The following is a 16,721-nucleotide window of genomic DNA, read 5'->3' on the forward strand; positions in this document are numbered from 1 at the left end:
AGCCCCGTGGAGCTGCCTCTGTCAAGGCGGAGAGTGCTGGGTGGCGAGGGGTCCTATCGGGCTGCTTTAGAGGACGTGAATTTGATTACTAAAAGCAAAATCGTGCCTCAGCATTTACTGCTGCCTGATTCGAGGTTTTCCTTGTGCCATCAGGAGTTACTCTGACAGCAGCGACTCTCAATATTTACAGGGCCATGATGGCTCGACCTGCACCACAGACCATCCTTCAGCCCAGAACGAAAGCTGCGGCTCCCTGGGGGACGGTGGAGGCTCCTCCGAGCAGCCCTGCTGAGCCAGCCTTGCATCCCGGCCCGAGTTGCAGCCCCGAGGTTTCCAGGTCTGCCTCCAGTGCAAGGGAGCGTTGCTGAACCCTTTCTGCAGCTAAAACCTTTTAGAAATTCACTCAGCCAGCCGCCAGGGCTCAAACAAGCAGTTCTGGAGCATGGCCTTAAACTGGCACTGAGAACACCCCCGCTGACACCGTGGTGTAATGAGGGAGAGCCGACCCTGGACTTCCTGGGGAGCGGGGAGTCCTCCCTTCCAGCCGCGGTTCCCCTGGGGCTCCTCTTCCTTTCTGTAATTGCCAGGCTCACACAGACGAGGTCCAGCACACCAGTCTGGGGATGAGCTCTCCCACATCCCAAGGAGGTGTCCTAGGTCTGCCTGCCCAAAGTAATGTCTGCTCCAAAAGGACTTTTCACTAGAGGATGAGACCCTCGGCAATGTGATACGGCTCAATGATAGAGGACACGTAGGTGTGATACGGCTCAATGATAGAGGACACGTAGGTGTCCTAACAGCCCAAGGCTTCCCAGACACCCTAAGTTAGTAGACCATGAGTGCTGTGCTCTTCTCTGCTCTAATGTAATTAATGACACAAAATTATGTAGGTTTTTTACTTTCCCACTGTACACACACAGAGTTCAGCCTCAGTGCAGGAAATCCAGCAGAAGGAGCTGGAAGGAAAGCGGTGAAACCCCAATTGCCATCTTTTAACAACTCCAAAGCCAGCTTGCTGCAGGGTGCAGTTAGAGAGGTGCATAGCGAGATTTGTGAACAGGGTTTGGAGAGACCACCCTGGCTGCTAACACTGTTACCAAAGAAGATGTGCTTTACTATTAAAACCCCCAAAGCAGATGTAATGGTAGAGAGAGTTTCTCTTTGCCCCATCAAGACTTTCTCCAACCAAAAGACTCGTCCTCCATTGTAACCACAAAGAGATCCAGTGATTATTTTCTTGTATCAACCCACTATTTAAGTCTAAAACTGTTACAAACTGTTGCAGCTGTTTCTTCTTTCCCAGACAGATGTCTGAGAAGTACTTTGCTGCCTTACCTTCCACAGTATATTTCAAATCTAAGAAACGCCAGGGTCACAGAAGAGCCAGATTTCCAGCATGATTTAGGTAAGAAAAAATTCTACCAGAGTCAGAGCAATGTTTTTCCAGGCACACTTTGCTCCCTTCATGTCAAATTATTTTCTGGTTTTACAGCTACAATTCAGCATGAATGTTCATGGTATTTTTTTGCAGTTTGTTCATTTGCTCCCATTGCCATTGCTGTATATGGCTCTAACAAGCAGGTTTGTGTGCTGGCAAGGTGAAGCGTGGATGCTGCTGTTCAGATGGCCCAGCTGAAACGTTGCTCCTCCGAGTGAAATAGTTACGGTGCAAGGCCAGGCACGGGCTGTGTCTGGTCAGGTCCCACTGATCCCAGCTGTAGCCTGGGAGTAAATCAAAGGTGAGCCACGGCTACGGGCGAGTCAAAATAGGTTGAAACTCAGAACTTCTGCTTCACGCAGAGCTTCTCCTTCATAGTGGGAGTGCATTCCAAACCCAAACAGGTATTTTGAAAATTCCAATTAAATACTTTTTTTGCTTGTATCCAATGCCATGCTGTGAGTGTATTGTAGGACTACAGCACATTCTGCAGTTATGTCAAATATTACAGTGCAGCAAAATAATTTTTATTGTATTTTCTACATTCTTAAAGGTAGAGCTGCTTCTTAATACTGGAATATTAGAACACATCAGTGCCTCTCCAGAATGCGGTAAGAAAGGTTTTAACATTGAAAAAGAAAATAGGACAAACATTTTTTATTTAGTTTCTCCTTCCAAATTTGCTGATCAAAGTAGTTTAGCTTCAAAAAATATCTTAACCAAAATTCCACTTTAACTTACAAAGTATTTCAATGAACATTTTCACTAACAACCCTAAAACAATTTAAAAGTTTAAAATGTTTTCTCCTACCTGCGCTTTAAAGTTGTCCTCTTTCTAGATTTTTCCTTCCAGAGTCATAGATCCAAATATTTAAAAATAAATGTTTTTTTAAATCACAAAATTCTCAGAGGCAAGTTGCAAAAAGAAAGCTTAAGTGAGTTTAACATTCCATTCCCCAGCTACCACCAAGAAGCAGACATCCGCTTTCCTCAGTAATAATTACTTTCAAAATATCTAGAACACATATCAGAAGGGCTCCACTCGTGTGTGTGTGTACAGAAGTGTTAGATTGTAATAATAAGAGTTTGTCTTCTATTATTTAAAAAGACTTAAGTCTTTTTAAATGCTTAGACACTTGAGATCCCTCCTTAATTCCATTGCACACCCACAGATACTTAAGGAAATATTGTTGAACTGCTCCATTCTAGAACACATGAAAGGTGTCCAATTTGAAAGGGTCTCCATTAGCTCAGCTGCTCTCACTCTAGGAAAAGAGACAGGAAAACCAGGGTGAAGGATGGGAACCCCAGGGGATCTGACTCAGTTGCCCCTTGCTAGCAGCCATGTGAAAAGTGCAGCGTGGCAGCCAAGGGCTGGCTTTTCTGGAGCTGAGGTGTGAATATTTGTGCATCAAATGACAGTGTGAATGATTGCACTCGAGGGGAATCGCAGGCTTAAGATGTAGGCGTTTAGTGCAGGCCAAAGAATGGGACCGAATGGACAGGTTTGCAGCTGGGATGTAGCCAAACTATTCCAGCACATAGAAAGCAAGAGGGAGATCAGATCCAGAGAGAGCAAGACCCGCTTTGCTGTGTCACCAGGGGAAGACTTTGATAGGGGTTTGATTTAGGTGGGCGTGAGTTGCTTGGCTGCAGGATTCTGTGTGAAACTCCATGGCCTGTGCTGCACAGGGAATAATTCATTCAGGTCTTAAATATTTATTTAATGTACAATAAATTAAAATCTTAAAGCCAGAAATACTCAGATTGTATGGTATGTCCCACTCTAGATGGCTTACACAGAATAACCCACATTGAAAAATACTGAAAAACCATTAGTTTTTAAATGGGTGTGTGCAAGGCAGAGAGAAGTGTAAGGGTGGGAGGGCTTCCTCAGGTAATGCCGTGCCGTAAAAATCAGGAGGTGACTTTCTAAAACACTGCCTTGAATCAGTAACACAGCAGCTGCCGCTTGAAACGTGCACCAAAAGTACTGACATTCTTCTCTGGGAATTGTCTAAACAAGAAGCAACTTCTTTAACATCTGCTTTTCTGTCTTCCTTGACCCGAGTGTCATTGATGATGACAGCTAAAACATGCTGGGTCAATACTAATTGTGGAAATGGACTAATAACCACAGCTACACATCAGCACTTTATTTGCTGGTTTGTGTTTTTTTATCCCAATGGCAGATCACTCACTAGCTTTAGTAGAAGCAGGTGGCACCTCAGGGTGATGATACCACTCATTTACTACCTTAGTTTTGGAAATCCATTTCTTTTATAATGAAGATAAATATCTAGTTGTTCAAGGGGAGAATGCATGTAGAAGTTAAATTTATTTGAATTATCTTTATCAAAGGGCACTAAAATATAAGCAGTGAAAAAATACACAAAACATTGAATGCAAAAAGGTCCTGATCTCCTTATTCAAGAAAAATTCCTTTTCTGTTTCAGAGAGGGCCTCAAGCACAAGATGCTGAGCTGACATTCATACAGAGAAACTCCATTAGGAAAGGTTTTATTCCAGGGGCAATTTACAGTCTGGGCTTTCCTCTCCTTATTTGTATGTTTGGAATTTTCCTATATCTAAACTCTTGAGCATTAATTTAATTACTCAAACTAGTGCTAAGTGGCCAAACTCAAGTCCCAGTTACTTAAAGCAGAATTTGAAGTAAAATTAATGTGTAATTCTCCCAATCCAAAAATTCATCAGCACAGATATCATTAATCACATTATTCACCAGAACTTGTAAAAACCCAAATGATGGAAATTATATTTAGGACTACAGTTCTCCAAAATCATGTGCTAATTGCTCCTTTCTTCTTGAAGTAAGAGTCTATAAGCCTGCCTCTGCAGAACTGCTAAGAGTATCATCTAGGAAAAGAAGCAGCTACTTGGGTATTCGAGTCACAAACTAGGTGAGACACTGGTTAAAAACAACTTGAGAAAGCATTAAAATGCTTTTAATACAGAACATTGCTTCTAAATAAATAGGCAGTCCCCTTGTTTTTCTGAATGCTCTTAGCAGGCAGTGTTAAGTTCAGTATACTTCATTTTGTCTGGTTTTGAGATTACAAAGACACAGAAAACATATCCAGAGAGACCAATACCTTTCTTTGTAAGCTTTGAGAGAAAAAAAAAAGATAAAAATCCAATAATGGCCAAATCTTCACATCCTGTCATGTTTGGTTTTTAGAATTTAACTTACTTCTGCCATCCCTTCAGATTCCTCTTCAACCTGCATCAGAGAGGTGAGAGAAGACAGATGAGATCTTCACGTCAGAACCACCCCAAAGCCCCTGTTGCTCCTGTCTTCACTAACGCTTCCCAGGACCACACAACATTTCAACAGAATTTATAATCTGTATTATCAAAAGCTGAAGATGGGAAAAAAGTCTTTACCTATTGTGAGGATATCAATGATGCAGTAAAAGCCCTTTTTTTTCCCCCAGTGTCAAACCTGAGGGCAGACTTACCTGAAATGACATTATCTGACAATCAGGGATATTATACATACCCTTATATTAAAACTGACTGGCTTTTTTCACACAGAAAAATGGTGACAGTTAACAATTTTGGCCACATAAATTTGTATCAAATACTGATAGTTTTCATGTTTCACAAGAAACAAAATCTTAGCAATAATCGAAGCAGTTTCTCATATAAATGGAGTCAGATAAGACTGACTGTTATTCCAAAACATTTTACTACAAACTGCGTAACTGATTACATCCAACTTTACTTGAGATGTAACTAATGATTACTATGGCAGTCTAATACGTTAACTCTCAAAGAAAGGAGGATCTTACTGCTCCAAATCTCTTTTTGAATTAAAGTATTAGTCTATTGCATGGATCATTTCACAGCTGGCTCTGATTTATCTTGGTTTTGATGCAGCAATTAATTCTCCTCAGAATTAAGAGAACAGAAAGATGTAGTCAATCGTTTCTGTAGTCTCTGGTTACACTGTTATTTGATTGAAGAGCGAAGGTTCAAATATGTATTTTTTCAGCAGTGAACTCCTAGAATCCCTCAAGGCTATGTGACACAGTAAAAACTCACTGTTTGTTTTGTGTTGGTTTTTTTTTTCCTAGCAAAGTAAAATATATTTGTTACAGTCACAACATCTATATTTATGATTTAGTGACTGTAAATAAGCAGGTTCATATATTAATTGATTCCCCTCAGAGCTCTGTTAGTCAGGATAGCTACTTTGCGTAATACACCAAGATGAAAAATCATAAGAAAACCAAGGAAGACCCTTTCAGATCCCCTTATTTTTATCAATTACAGTCTGAAATACAATCACATACTTTCTCATACAAACAGATCATGTGTCTGAATCCTTATCCTGAAAAATAAATGGGCATATCTGGAACACTGACTCATTTTTTTGGCTATTTTTTCCCCCTTTCTGCCCCAATCTCAGAACTTCTGTGTGGTTTTTATAGCTGTATCACAGGCAGTGCTATGCACTGCTTTCTAGCTGCATATATAAAGAAATAATATGGCATTAAATTAAGTTGCAGTTTGCACTATTTTTAATGTGACTTTTAAGAAAAAAGGAATTGTTCATTGGTTACTGAGCTAGAGTTCAAATGTGAAGTTTAGATCAGTAACTCAAACACTGTCTGGAAAGAAAACCAGCAAAATATACATCTGGAAAATAGCACTAATAGCACTTGTCTCCTGGAAGAGGTAGCAGACTCATGCAGCAAATGTGCTCCTGCCAGCTTGCCCATCGGCAGGTATACACCTCCCACAAGAATGTGTCTGTGTGTTATCTGGTCATCCAGCTGTGTAGGAGTACGTGTGGTCCAGCTAGCAATCTGCTCATCAGATGTGCTCTCTCTCTCAGCAATTTGGAAAAACATTTATTTTCAAGGGCACAGTGCGTCTATCAGTGCACGCGTTCTGTAAGCATATTTTAGATACTTTCTCTTTCCCAGTTTTGGGCACAGCCAGCAGCAAAAAGTGGGGAGGCCGAAGAGGGATGGATGCCTTATCACTTGTCTTTAGGACACTGATTTTGCAGAGTAAGTACTACATATTTGGCATGTATTAAAAGTACTTTTTTTTTTTACTACCACTACTGAAATTTAAGTTTAGACAGAAGATAATGCCATTTGTATACCATCTTGTGTGTTTGTAGTGACAGAGTTGTATTTTTTCTTCTAAACAGATCATGAGTTATCATGGGCAGAATCATTCAGTACCATATTCAGCAAGGCTGTAAAGTTGGATACAGAAAATACCATGAAGGTATAAATTATTGTAATATTAATTATGTTCCTACAAAAGCACTTACACTTACCTTTGCAGGTAGTGCATATCCTGCAGAAAAAAGAGAAGCAACCACTAAATCGGCTGAATTGCCTGCTAAAACTTTACATGGGCCCCAGTAACCAGAAACTGCTGATACCCATCCTCCATTTAAGTGGCTCTGCTTCAGCCACACTATTTAATTTCAGGATCTCATGTCTTTATCCTAACACCTTATCTAGCATTATCGTGACTCCTCTCATATCGCACATCATGGCTGACTAATTAAATGGCAAGTAAATTCCTTACATTTCTTTTTTGCAGCCTTCGTCACTAATTGCCGATTGACACCTTCCAGACCTCACTGAGAAGATGTTTACATCTTTCCTTCACCACCACTACCAAGGAAAGGCAGTGAGGTGGGCTAAATCTGCTGGAAAACGCACTCCAGGTCTGTCCAAAACATGGTCTCAGCTCTGCCGAAGTGCTCCAGCTGCTATCTCCAAATATTTAACTCACCTAATTCTGAGTGCAGTTGGAGTGCTTGTAGGCTATTCAGTGGCTAAAACCGCTCCCGGGTGCACAGCTAAAACTGCACTGATTTGTGTCTTAATGCTGTATTTCTCCTTTTCCCAAGCCAAGGCTGAGAATATTTGTTCTTTCTGAATTTTCAGAAGTTTGGTGAAATTGATATTCAGGAAGAGAACAAGATTTAAGGTTACCTAGAAGTAACATATTCCCCCACTGCCCTCTCAAATAAGAGAACTACATTCCGTAATCTGAAATAAGCACAGGACTGTAAAAGTTGTGGTTTGGGTATACAACCATTATAATCTCAGCATCAGACCTCCCAAAAACCTGCCATACAACAGGCCTTAAGAATTCTAGTTATTATCATGTCAGTTAGATTCATATAAACAAAAGCCCGCTATGCATGCAGAACGTGCACATTCTCACCTGTTATCAAATCTACATCACACTATATAGATTTCAAACCACACAAATCACCTCAACACATTTATAAATATTTTATAAATAAATAAATACAATGTTGATAAGAGCACCTGCTGAAGAGCTAAGAAGAGGGAGAATTAACATTGCTCACTGCAAGTTCCTTCCTCTTGAACTAGAACTTGAACTACGCAGGATGTGCATGGTGGCTACAAGAGCAGTTTGGGATTAGCTGGCACAATCCAGTGAATTTATTATATGCTGACTATATAATTTAAAGATATTACCATATTGCTAATCACATAACGTACACCGGAGAGACAAAAGGTGACTTTCTCACCAAATTTTGAGTTGCTACAATATTGCTACAAATACCTACTACAATATTTAATTTCATAACTAAGGAAACGTGGCCAGAAAGTGCTAGTTACAGGTTAAGTTTACAACATCAAAATTTCAACAACTTCATTGCTCAGGGAAAATTAATAATAGTGTGTCCCATTGGAAGGTATTAGTTCTCTTTAAAATAGCTAAGTGATTTGTTTTCTTTTAATTACTTCCTGCCAATATCCATAATTCTCTCTAAACACTCAAAACTAACTTAAAATCCAATATAAAATTGCTATTGTTCTTATCATCAAAAAAGAAAGATTAATTACATATTTCAGTAATTTAGTAATAGCTGGCTTCTTAATTGTTTAAGCTGTGTGTAATTCTCAGTGGATCTTAGATGTAGGTTAAGAAGGTATTTAATGCCTGTTTTTCAGTTGCCAAGGTCAAACATCACCTAGCATTTTTAAGGAAAGAGGAAACATCTGTTGGAATAATTTATTTGACTAACACAGAGGGTAGGATTAAAATTCACTGATTTCTTTGGTCCAATACTGAATTTCAATTCAACAATACAGGTATTTGTTCAGTTTGACAAAATCTCCTCGCTTTACAAGTGGGCACATTTATGCATACCCCTAATTACTGCCTCTGGGAAGAGAATGCTGTGATTTGTCATTATTTCCTATCTGCATATACTCTGAGAATGAATATTTCTCTATTTTGAGTTATTTCCCCCTCCCCCCCAAAAAAAAACATTTTAAAGACTTCAAAAACCTTTAACTAATTCACAAAACTCTTTGGGTTTCCATGGAACTCTGTTAGTAACAAGATTAGAATATGCAAGTGTCTGTCTCAAGATCAGTGATTCTATATGAAATTGTAATATACAGCAACCTTCAGCATCCAAGATAAAAGTTCTACTTACAAGTTATTTGAAAGTATTAAATGCAAGCCATCTGACTGTAGTTTATTCTAACCTTTATGTGAATCAGTCTAATTTTCTAGACTAATAGTAAAAGAATTTTTTTTTTAAATCAAAATCACTCCAATTGTTTCATTTGCAAATGTAAATTAACACAAATATAGACTTTTTTTTTCCAATCAAGTATGGAAGATGCAATCTTTGCTTTTCTTGTGTCAAAATGGATTTCCACAGGGCCAGGATTGTACTCCAGCTTCCTAGTACTGGGAAAATTTTTTCAAGGTAAGAAGTTCACCAATTGGACAGCTTTGTAACATAGTAGAGTAGAATCAGAAAGCTTTAATCTCAAAGGACATAGCACAAGGTCTTACACGGAAGAAAACAGCTTTCTGGGATGTGCTGTACATGCACGTTCCACCCTTTGTTAGGACTAAAGGGAATGGTAAATGAAAAGCAGAGTTTTATTCAGCCTGGCCTAAAAGGCAGAATGCTAATAAAGGTGAAATGCTGGCTGACAGAACACTGAGCAGGTGGACAAACTCATTTTACAATGGAATTACAAGGAAAAAAAAAAGGATATTTGTATTGCATGAGTGTTAGGCTGTGCCCCTCAAAATCACACAAGCCTGGACTGTTCTCTGGAAAATAATCATATAGTAGTACTTTTTTGTGATAATTAGTGCATTGCTCTTCCAGTTCTTGTTTTTAAACTTCTTCACTGCAAAGTGCCTTCTGCAACAGGAAAAAAATTCAAGTATGGGCACATATGCGATGAGTTCAGTTTGGTTTTAGGCTGGAATATATCCATTGTCATATGAAGAACAAAATGATACTTTGGAAGAGAGCAGTTCTGTGATTTGTAATTCTTCTTCCCTACTCACGGGAGAGGCAGCTATTTTTAATCAGAACAAATACTCGGTAGGAGAAAAAAATGATGCAATGGAAAGGGGTAAGTTGTCAAGAATAAAATAGTATTAAATGTTGCTCCGTTAAATTTTCAAACATACCAATACATTCTGATTTGAATGTAAAATAAACCACTACATTTAGTAACTTATTTACAAAGGAATACCTGTGTCAGTTGAAGATATTTATTTATTTTATCTACAGCAGAGCATAAATGATGATTTTTTTGTTGGCCAGTACAGCTGATAAGTAATAAGAGGTTAAAAGTAGCATTAAAAATCTGGAAGCAGTGATATTAAGTCCCAAATACTGAACAAAACTACTATGACAGATAAAACTGGAAAAACTATGGGCAACCCTATGAGCAGATATTATTTCCACAAACAGTTACATTAGAGTTCACAACGCTGCTTATGTGAGTAAGGAATACATGTGCTGAACTCTGGATTGTTTACATTCATGAAATGTCTAAATGTCTGTAAGGCACACACATCAAATTTTCTTTCCTGATTACCCTGATGGTCTTGAGCTGATGCTACAGGAAGATGTTAATCAAGTATACACTACACTGGAACGTGTCTATTAGAAGTGAGCTATAACAACGAAAAGTGATTGTTTCTCCTTCTGCATATGACTGTGTGCATGGGATCAACCTTCACCAACGTTGATGACCGTAATGGTACTTCCAAGAATTAACTTTGATATTATTTTGCCTTTGTGGAAGTTTACAATCAAATGCCTATGACAGAAACTACAACACCGGAGTAAAGTTATTGCTATTAGCTACTCTACTGATTTTTAACCAGAAACTGAAATCTATTATCCTGTCTTTCAAAGAAATGAAGACAACAAATATAACATGGTTAATAAAACCCCAAAACTGACTTCAGATGAAATTCTATCTTCATGTACTCATTTTCCACCTGATTCAGTAAAAGCTGTACAAGCAATAACCAACAGAACTAAGAGGAAGAAGTCTGAGAAACATACCTGAGTTTTCATCTGATTTTTTTTCCCAAGATTCTTGGCAGAGGTTTTCTTTTAACTTTGTGAGTCTCAAACAAAACTAAAAAATTTGGTTTTTCTTTCACAGATGAACTGTAGTGAAAGGGAAGAACAGGATAAGGTGTTTCAAAGTCAGCTGCAGAAAACAAAGAAAAAAGGATTAATTCAATATCCCAAGTCAAACCGTATCTATTTGAATATTCAGTATGACTGATCACAGGTTCCAATATATCTTGTTGTAGAGAACACTGTAATAAGCCTTAAGGTAAAATGCCTCAAATTTGATATTTGAGAATGGAAAACTTTGCATGAATTTATGGAAAGTGCTGCAAACACTGATGAAGGTGACTATTACAGCAGGTATTCCCATTTAGGTATTTATTTGAAAGGAAGTAAATTAGGTTACAGAGCACCTCCTTAGATCAGTAGTTATTCATAAGACAGAGTAATACTTTCAGATCCATTGCCATTCATATATAGCTTCCAAACACAGAGCAGGCTGCAACTTTGTTGGGGCTGAGGCTGACAGGCTGAGTGCTTTTCACTTAATGGCTTAAAAAATAACTGGTCTGCATGAGATTTCATGAATTAACAACTTGGGATAGTACGGCTATGAAGAGCATGCTCTCTCCCCCAAGTATATCACAGTTATCTTCTGAAAGCAGCAATATAACTGCCACCAATTTTATTTTATAAACATGGTCATTCAAATAATTTTGAGTATTTTGCAGTCTAATGTCTGTTTCCAAATCCTGCAAGATGGCAAGACATGCTGTTAAGCCATTTATGTTTTAATCTGCAGTCAACTCTATAACAACAACAACAACCCCCACCCCACCATTTTTTTCTTAACTCAAAGTTTATTTCAGGTTTTGCTTGATTTTCAAAACTGTTTTAATTTCCTGCTTCAAGAACATGTTCCCTTTTCTTTTAGGTTTAAGGCTTTTTTTCCTCCAAGACTTTTTTTTTTCCTTTTCTAAGTTTAAAACTTCTACTTCTCCTAGACAGGTATCTTGTGAAGGCCTTTAGAAGGACTGGCAATTTACAAAGAATAAATAAGTACCAACAAATAGATTTGTAAAGTCTGATGTATTTCATGGATATTTATTCTAGAATGCCCAACATTTATTTTTTTTCAATATGGAAAGCAATAATGAGTATTTACAAACATTCAAAATATACCAGCTACTCCTTTTCATAATTCTGTGAGACTGGGATGGAAGGAAAAAACCACCACATGAACTAAAATTAAATTTTATATTGGAAAATTTCATCTTCTACTCCTGTGTTTTGGTCTCACCACCAGGACAGGTCTCATTCCTAGTGTATCTTCTGTTAGCTGCTATTTTATTGTTTCTATAATATTGCAAATAATCATGAAGTAATTTATTAGTTTTCTTACAAAAATGTAGATAGGCTGCATGTTCATTTGTCGTTCGTTCTTTGTTCTTTTCCCTGGCAGCTTTGGAGGCTTTCCAATTCATTAGGAACCGTCTTTCCATTTCTTTAATTTCTTTCCCATCAAGGGATTCTGTCAAAGAGAAGGCGACGTATTCTGTGATACCCAGAGCTAACTAAAAGGCTGTAAAAAGCTGTATGCAATGTGTACTGGTTCTAGATTTGCTCTTTTCAAATACTTTTTGTACTTTTTTTGGTAAAAAAGCTTGATATATTTTAATAAGTTGCAAGAGTGTGTTGACACATCTTAAGAAAGTATCTTTTATTTTTATAACTTCAAAGAAAAGTATATACATTCACATCTAGCTGACGTGCAACACGTTATAGAAAGTTCTGAAGAAAAGCCATACTCTAACACAAGATATATATAGATGCAGAAATTCAGGTTAAAAGAAACAAACTGCATGTCTTAGCAATCAAGGAATCCTATTGATCATGAAGACAGACAGATTTGGCTTTTTAAGGTTAACTTTGCTCACTTGGATGCCATAAAGTTTATGCTCTAGGTTTCCTTGGTTGCATCTGCAACTTTGAGTCAGACCAAATGAAATACCTCATTTGGCCACAAATTAGGTTGCATTAGAACTCTCCTGAGGCACTGTTATTTTCATTGTGCAGACAGGCTTTTTCTTTTTCTTTATGGCAAATATTTGGTATTTTCAGAAAAAAAGAAAAACAAGTTCTGTAATTAAAACTTTTTAGATAATTGCCACCTTTATCCAAAAAAGTAAAAAATTAGCTGAATATTTTTACTGGTTTCTACAGTATGAATACTTTCATATAGAAGACTAAGTTTCTTCCTTTTATGCTAGAATTATCTCAAAATAATAATGTAAACGGCACCACATTAAGGTTAAGATTAACAAATACATTTATAACATAAGTGTAAACTGCTTTTAAGGACAAATGTTATGTAACAAAATTAAACACAGCAAGGTATGAACTGTACAAATGAAACACCTAAGCCACTATTACAGGCTGACAGGGCAGTAGACTAAACATATATTTGAAAATCAGTTTCACAACATCTGCAATATGAACACAAAAAAGTCTTATTGTCTTATAACAATCTCACTAATCATCCATTACTAAAACAAATGATTAAAATTAATAGCAATAGCTAAACAACACTGTGCAGTTGACCACATGGGCAGTTTTAGCTACATTACCTGTATAAAAATTTTAAATTTATCATTTGACATAAATATCTGTGGCAGTAATTGTGTTTACATACATAGTGCAATTCAAGAACTAACCATGTATCAGTCATTTTCTAAAACAGGTTTATTGGTGAGTTTTGGGGCTCACTATTGGTTTTTTTACCTAAAGTTTGTGACTGTACTACAATCCTGTCTCTGTACTTTGGTTTCCGGCAGATAGGGTTTCCTATAAGTTCCATTCTGCATAGCTTTGTCCATTTCTTTAATGCATCCTCCAAATCCTGCAAATGATATAAGAACAGAACACTGTGATTATTTTTCCCCTTGCAGAGTAAAATTCAATAGTAACGCTGTTTGTTCAGCCAGGCCCAAGTCCTGCACACAGAAATAACTTCAATGAGACTATTCAAGTATTAATATGTACATTAAGAATGTGCATTTTCAAATAGAGTGGTGTGTAGAATTCCCTGAATGTATTATAATTGCACAGAAGAAATGGTGATGCAGTTGGAAAAGTATATAGTAATGCCAGCTACGGGAAATTACCACTACAATCCTACTTATAAGCACTTAAAGCTGAGAAATTACCAGTAAAAAACCCCTGTGTTATATAAAATGGATGTTTATTAAGCAGGTCAAGGGAGGTGATTCTGCCCCTCTGCTCCACTTGCTCTTTTTATATATAGATAAATGAGTGTATATATATATATGTGTGTGTGTGTGTGTGTGTGTGTGCATTTTACAGGAGAAACAGTAATCCCCCTCTACGTAACTGTGGGTGGTCAGTTATAGTACTGGCCCAAATAGTGAAATTTTTGAAATATACCTTTCTCCATCTGGGTTTCTGTCTGGTTACCCAAGGGCAGTATGACCTAGATGAAACTTCTGCTGTCTTTTAAATACAATAAATTCAAGCTAAAAGGATGCAAAGCTTAGCAGATTGGTCTTTTCTACTCAGATACCCTACTTTCTGAAATAGTTTCTTTTCAAAATTTCACTTAACTGTCATTCTTGATAGGCTTCCTTATAAGTATGAAAAGCTTGAGCAGGAATTCAAAACAATCTATATAAATGCAATAAGAGAGAATTTATGTTCTACAGTTGTAGCAATTTGGAAAAAGTCTACTAATCATGATGTGACAGATTCGAATCTGCCAAGTCTGTAGAATTTTGTAGCTTGGTCCCAATAAAGAAGTATCTAGCAATGTAGGTATCTCCTGGCTCCTTCAAATTTAGGAGTCACCTAGGTAACACAAGCAAGGAGAATTATGTTTTTGCAGGCTTTACACACTTGGTAGAAAATTCTCCTGGGAATATTACATGGTTTTATATACATGGGAATATGTACATGTTTAGAAGAATCACGTGGAAGAGGAAGTGGCAGCACAGCCTCACACCTCCAAACCATGTAATTTTTCATCTATTGATGACGATGCTGATATCACCTATTGTTATCCAGTGATTATAATGTCTTTTCAGAAGAACCGAGAGCAAAAGCCTGGTTCTGTGAGGAGCAAGCCTGATAAAACAATGCATGAAACTCTGAGGAGCAGTCCACATGAAGAAATGGTGATAAATCTAATAATGTTACACAGTAAAGCTTTATCAGCATGTATCAGAATAACAATCTGATAACCTCCACAGTTTAGGTGCTAACATTTAATCACAAACACAACAATTTAGGTGAAAAATATTTTAGGCCAGGTTTATTAAAAAATAAATAGCATTTAGCAAGTTTATTTATTTATTCTACCCGAGCATTCAGGCATCATAATTGAAATCTGTAACATGTTCTAGATTTCACTAGAAAGAATTTTTTAGATAGTTTTGCAACACAAAATTGTCTATTACTGAAAAAAAAAGTATAGTTTAACTTTGACGAATGTGTACAAAGAGACCTGTAGATTTTTGTTAGCTGTTACTTACTTGATAAATGACCCAGAACGTGCTTACTCCAGTGTATGTTTATCTAAGAGCACACTAATCCTGTGCTGAAATATGATTACCCTTTCGATACGCTCTAGTTGTTCATTGCCTTCCTGTCTCTAATAAAGTGCTTTCACTTCCCAGCCTTTCAATAAGCTGTACTAAAGGGACCAGACACTCTTCTGGGCAGTCTCCGTTTGATAAATGATCATGTCATGCTATCACTTTGGGGTCTGCTCCAAAATACTGACGAGCAAATTATATTCCATCGGGGCGGGATTAAGGGGGAAGGGCAAGTTCCTTAGTAGGCAGCTGTAGTGCTGGCTATAACGTTTTTACCAATTAACGATGGCCATTTAAGAATTGCTATTTGACCAGTATGCTCCAGTTTTTATCGGAAATGTCTAGTCCAACTGCCCTAACTACATTTACAGACAGCAATTTGTCACCATTTTGACTACCTGTCATAATCTATTGGAGAAAATCTATAATTTTTCTCTTGTTCCTGACTCAATTCTGAAGTGAATGAATCCATCTTTTGTGATATCCTCCTGTCATAATCAATACTGGGCAGAGGTTGAATAAATTAAAGACTCAGGAAATAGAGATTTTTGTAGGTATTTCAAGATATCTTTTAGATCTCTATCCCAATACTCACACAAGTCATAATCTTCCCAAAACTAATGTAATTAATAAATGATTGATATTTTGGCTTTTTAAAAACATTAATAGTTGTGGGGTTTTTAAATAGGAATATTTAAAAAAAAAAATTCCCTTAGTATTCCAACCCAAATCTACTGCAGCCTAGAAGTCCTTGTGAACCCGACTAAAGTAAACCAGACGCTCAATGGGATAAATAAATGAAGTAACAAGCAACAGAAAACAAAGAAAAGCCAACTCTATAAAAGTTAATGATATTCTTGATAAATGGCCTAAAATATGCTTTTAACATGTAGTAGCTAGTCATAGGAAGTTATTTTGCATGGATTGAGAAAAACTACTTAATTTTGTTCTGTCTACTGTTCAGACTGCATTGTATAAACTTCAGTCATGTGAAACAAGGTCACAAGCCTTGATGTCTGTTAATTATGCTAACAATGCCCTGAATTAGCTACAACCTTCAGTGCTTGCATTTACTAGCCCTAATTTTCAACTATGCTGAAATCAACATGGCATTGCTGAAAAGCAAGGGAGCATGGGTTTTTATAATAACGTGAAAAAAACAGATAAATGTTTGATATAAAATAATTATACTAATTATTAAGAAGTGAGGAAAGTCTACATGAGAAGATTGTATTTAATGCATTTCTTATGCCTTTCACATTTCCCTCTTTTGCACAAATTCCATATAATTCCT

At 37.2% G+C, this 16,721-nt stretch overlaps 1 protein-coding gene across 1 annotated transcript in view; it reads right to left on the reverse strand.

The window, feature by feature from the left end:
* Positions 1–10,813: 10,813 nt before the first annotated feature.
* LOC104539835 (protein phosphatase 1 regulatory subunit 42-like) overlaps positions 10,814–16,721 on the reverse strand; it is a gene marked incomplete at its 5' end in the record, with an annotated part of 8,713 nt that continues 2,805 nt past the window's right edge. Inside the window, 3 exons of the mRNA XM_010183460.1 lie at positions 10,814–10,956; positions 12,223–12,351; positions 13,602–13,719. Of these exons, the coding sequence (XP_010181762.1) occupies positions 10,814–10,956; positions 12,223–12,351; positions 13,602–13,719 (390 nt within the window). The remainder of the gene's footprint in view (positions 10,957–12,222; positions 12,352–13,601; positions 13,720–16,721) is intronic.

The sequence above is a fragment of the Mesitornis unicolor genome, unplaced genomic scaffold (genome assembly GCF_000695765.1).
Source record: "Mesitornis unicolor isolate BGI_N332 unplaced genomic scaffold, ASM69576v1 scaffold42514, whole genome shotgun sequence".
In the NCBI taxonomy this organism is placed as follows: Eukaryota; Metazoa; Chordata; class Aves; order Mesitornithiformes; family Mesitornithidae; genus Mesitornis; species Mesitornis unicolor.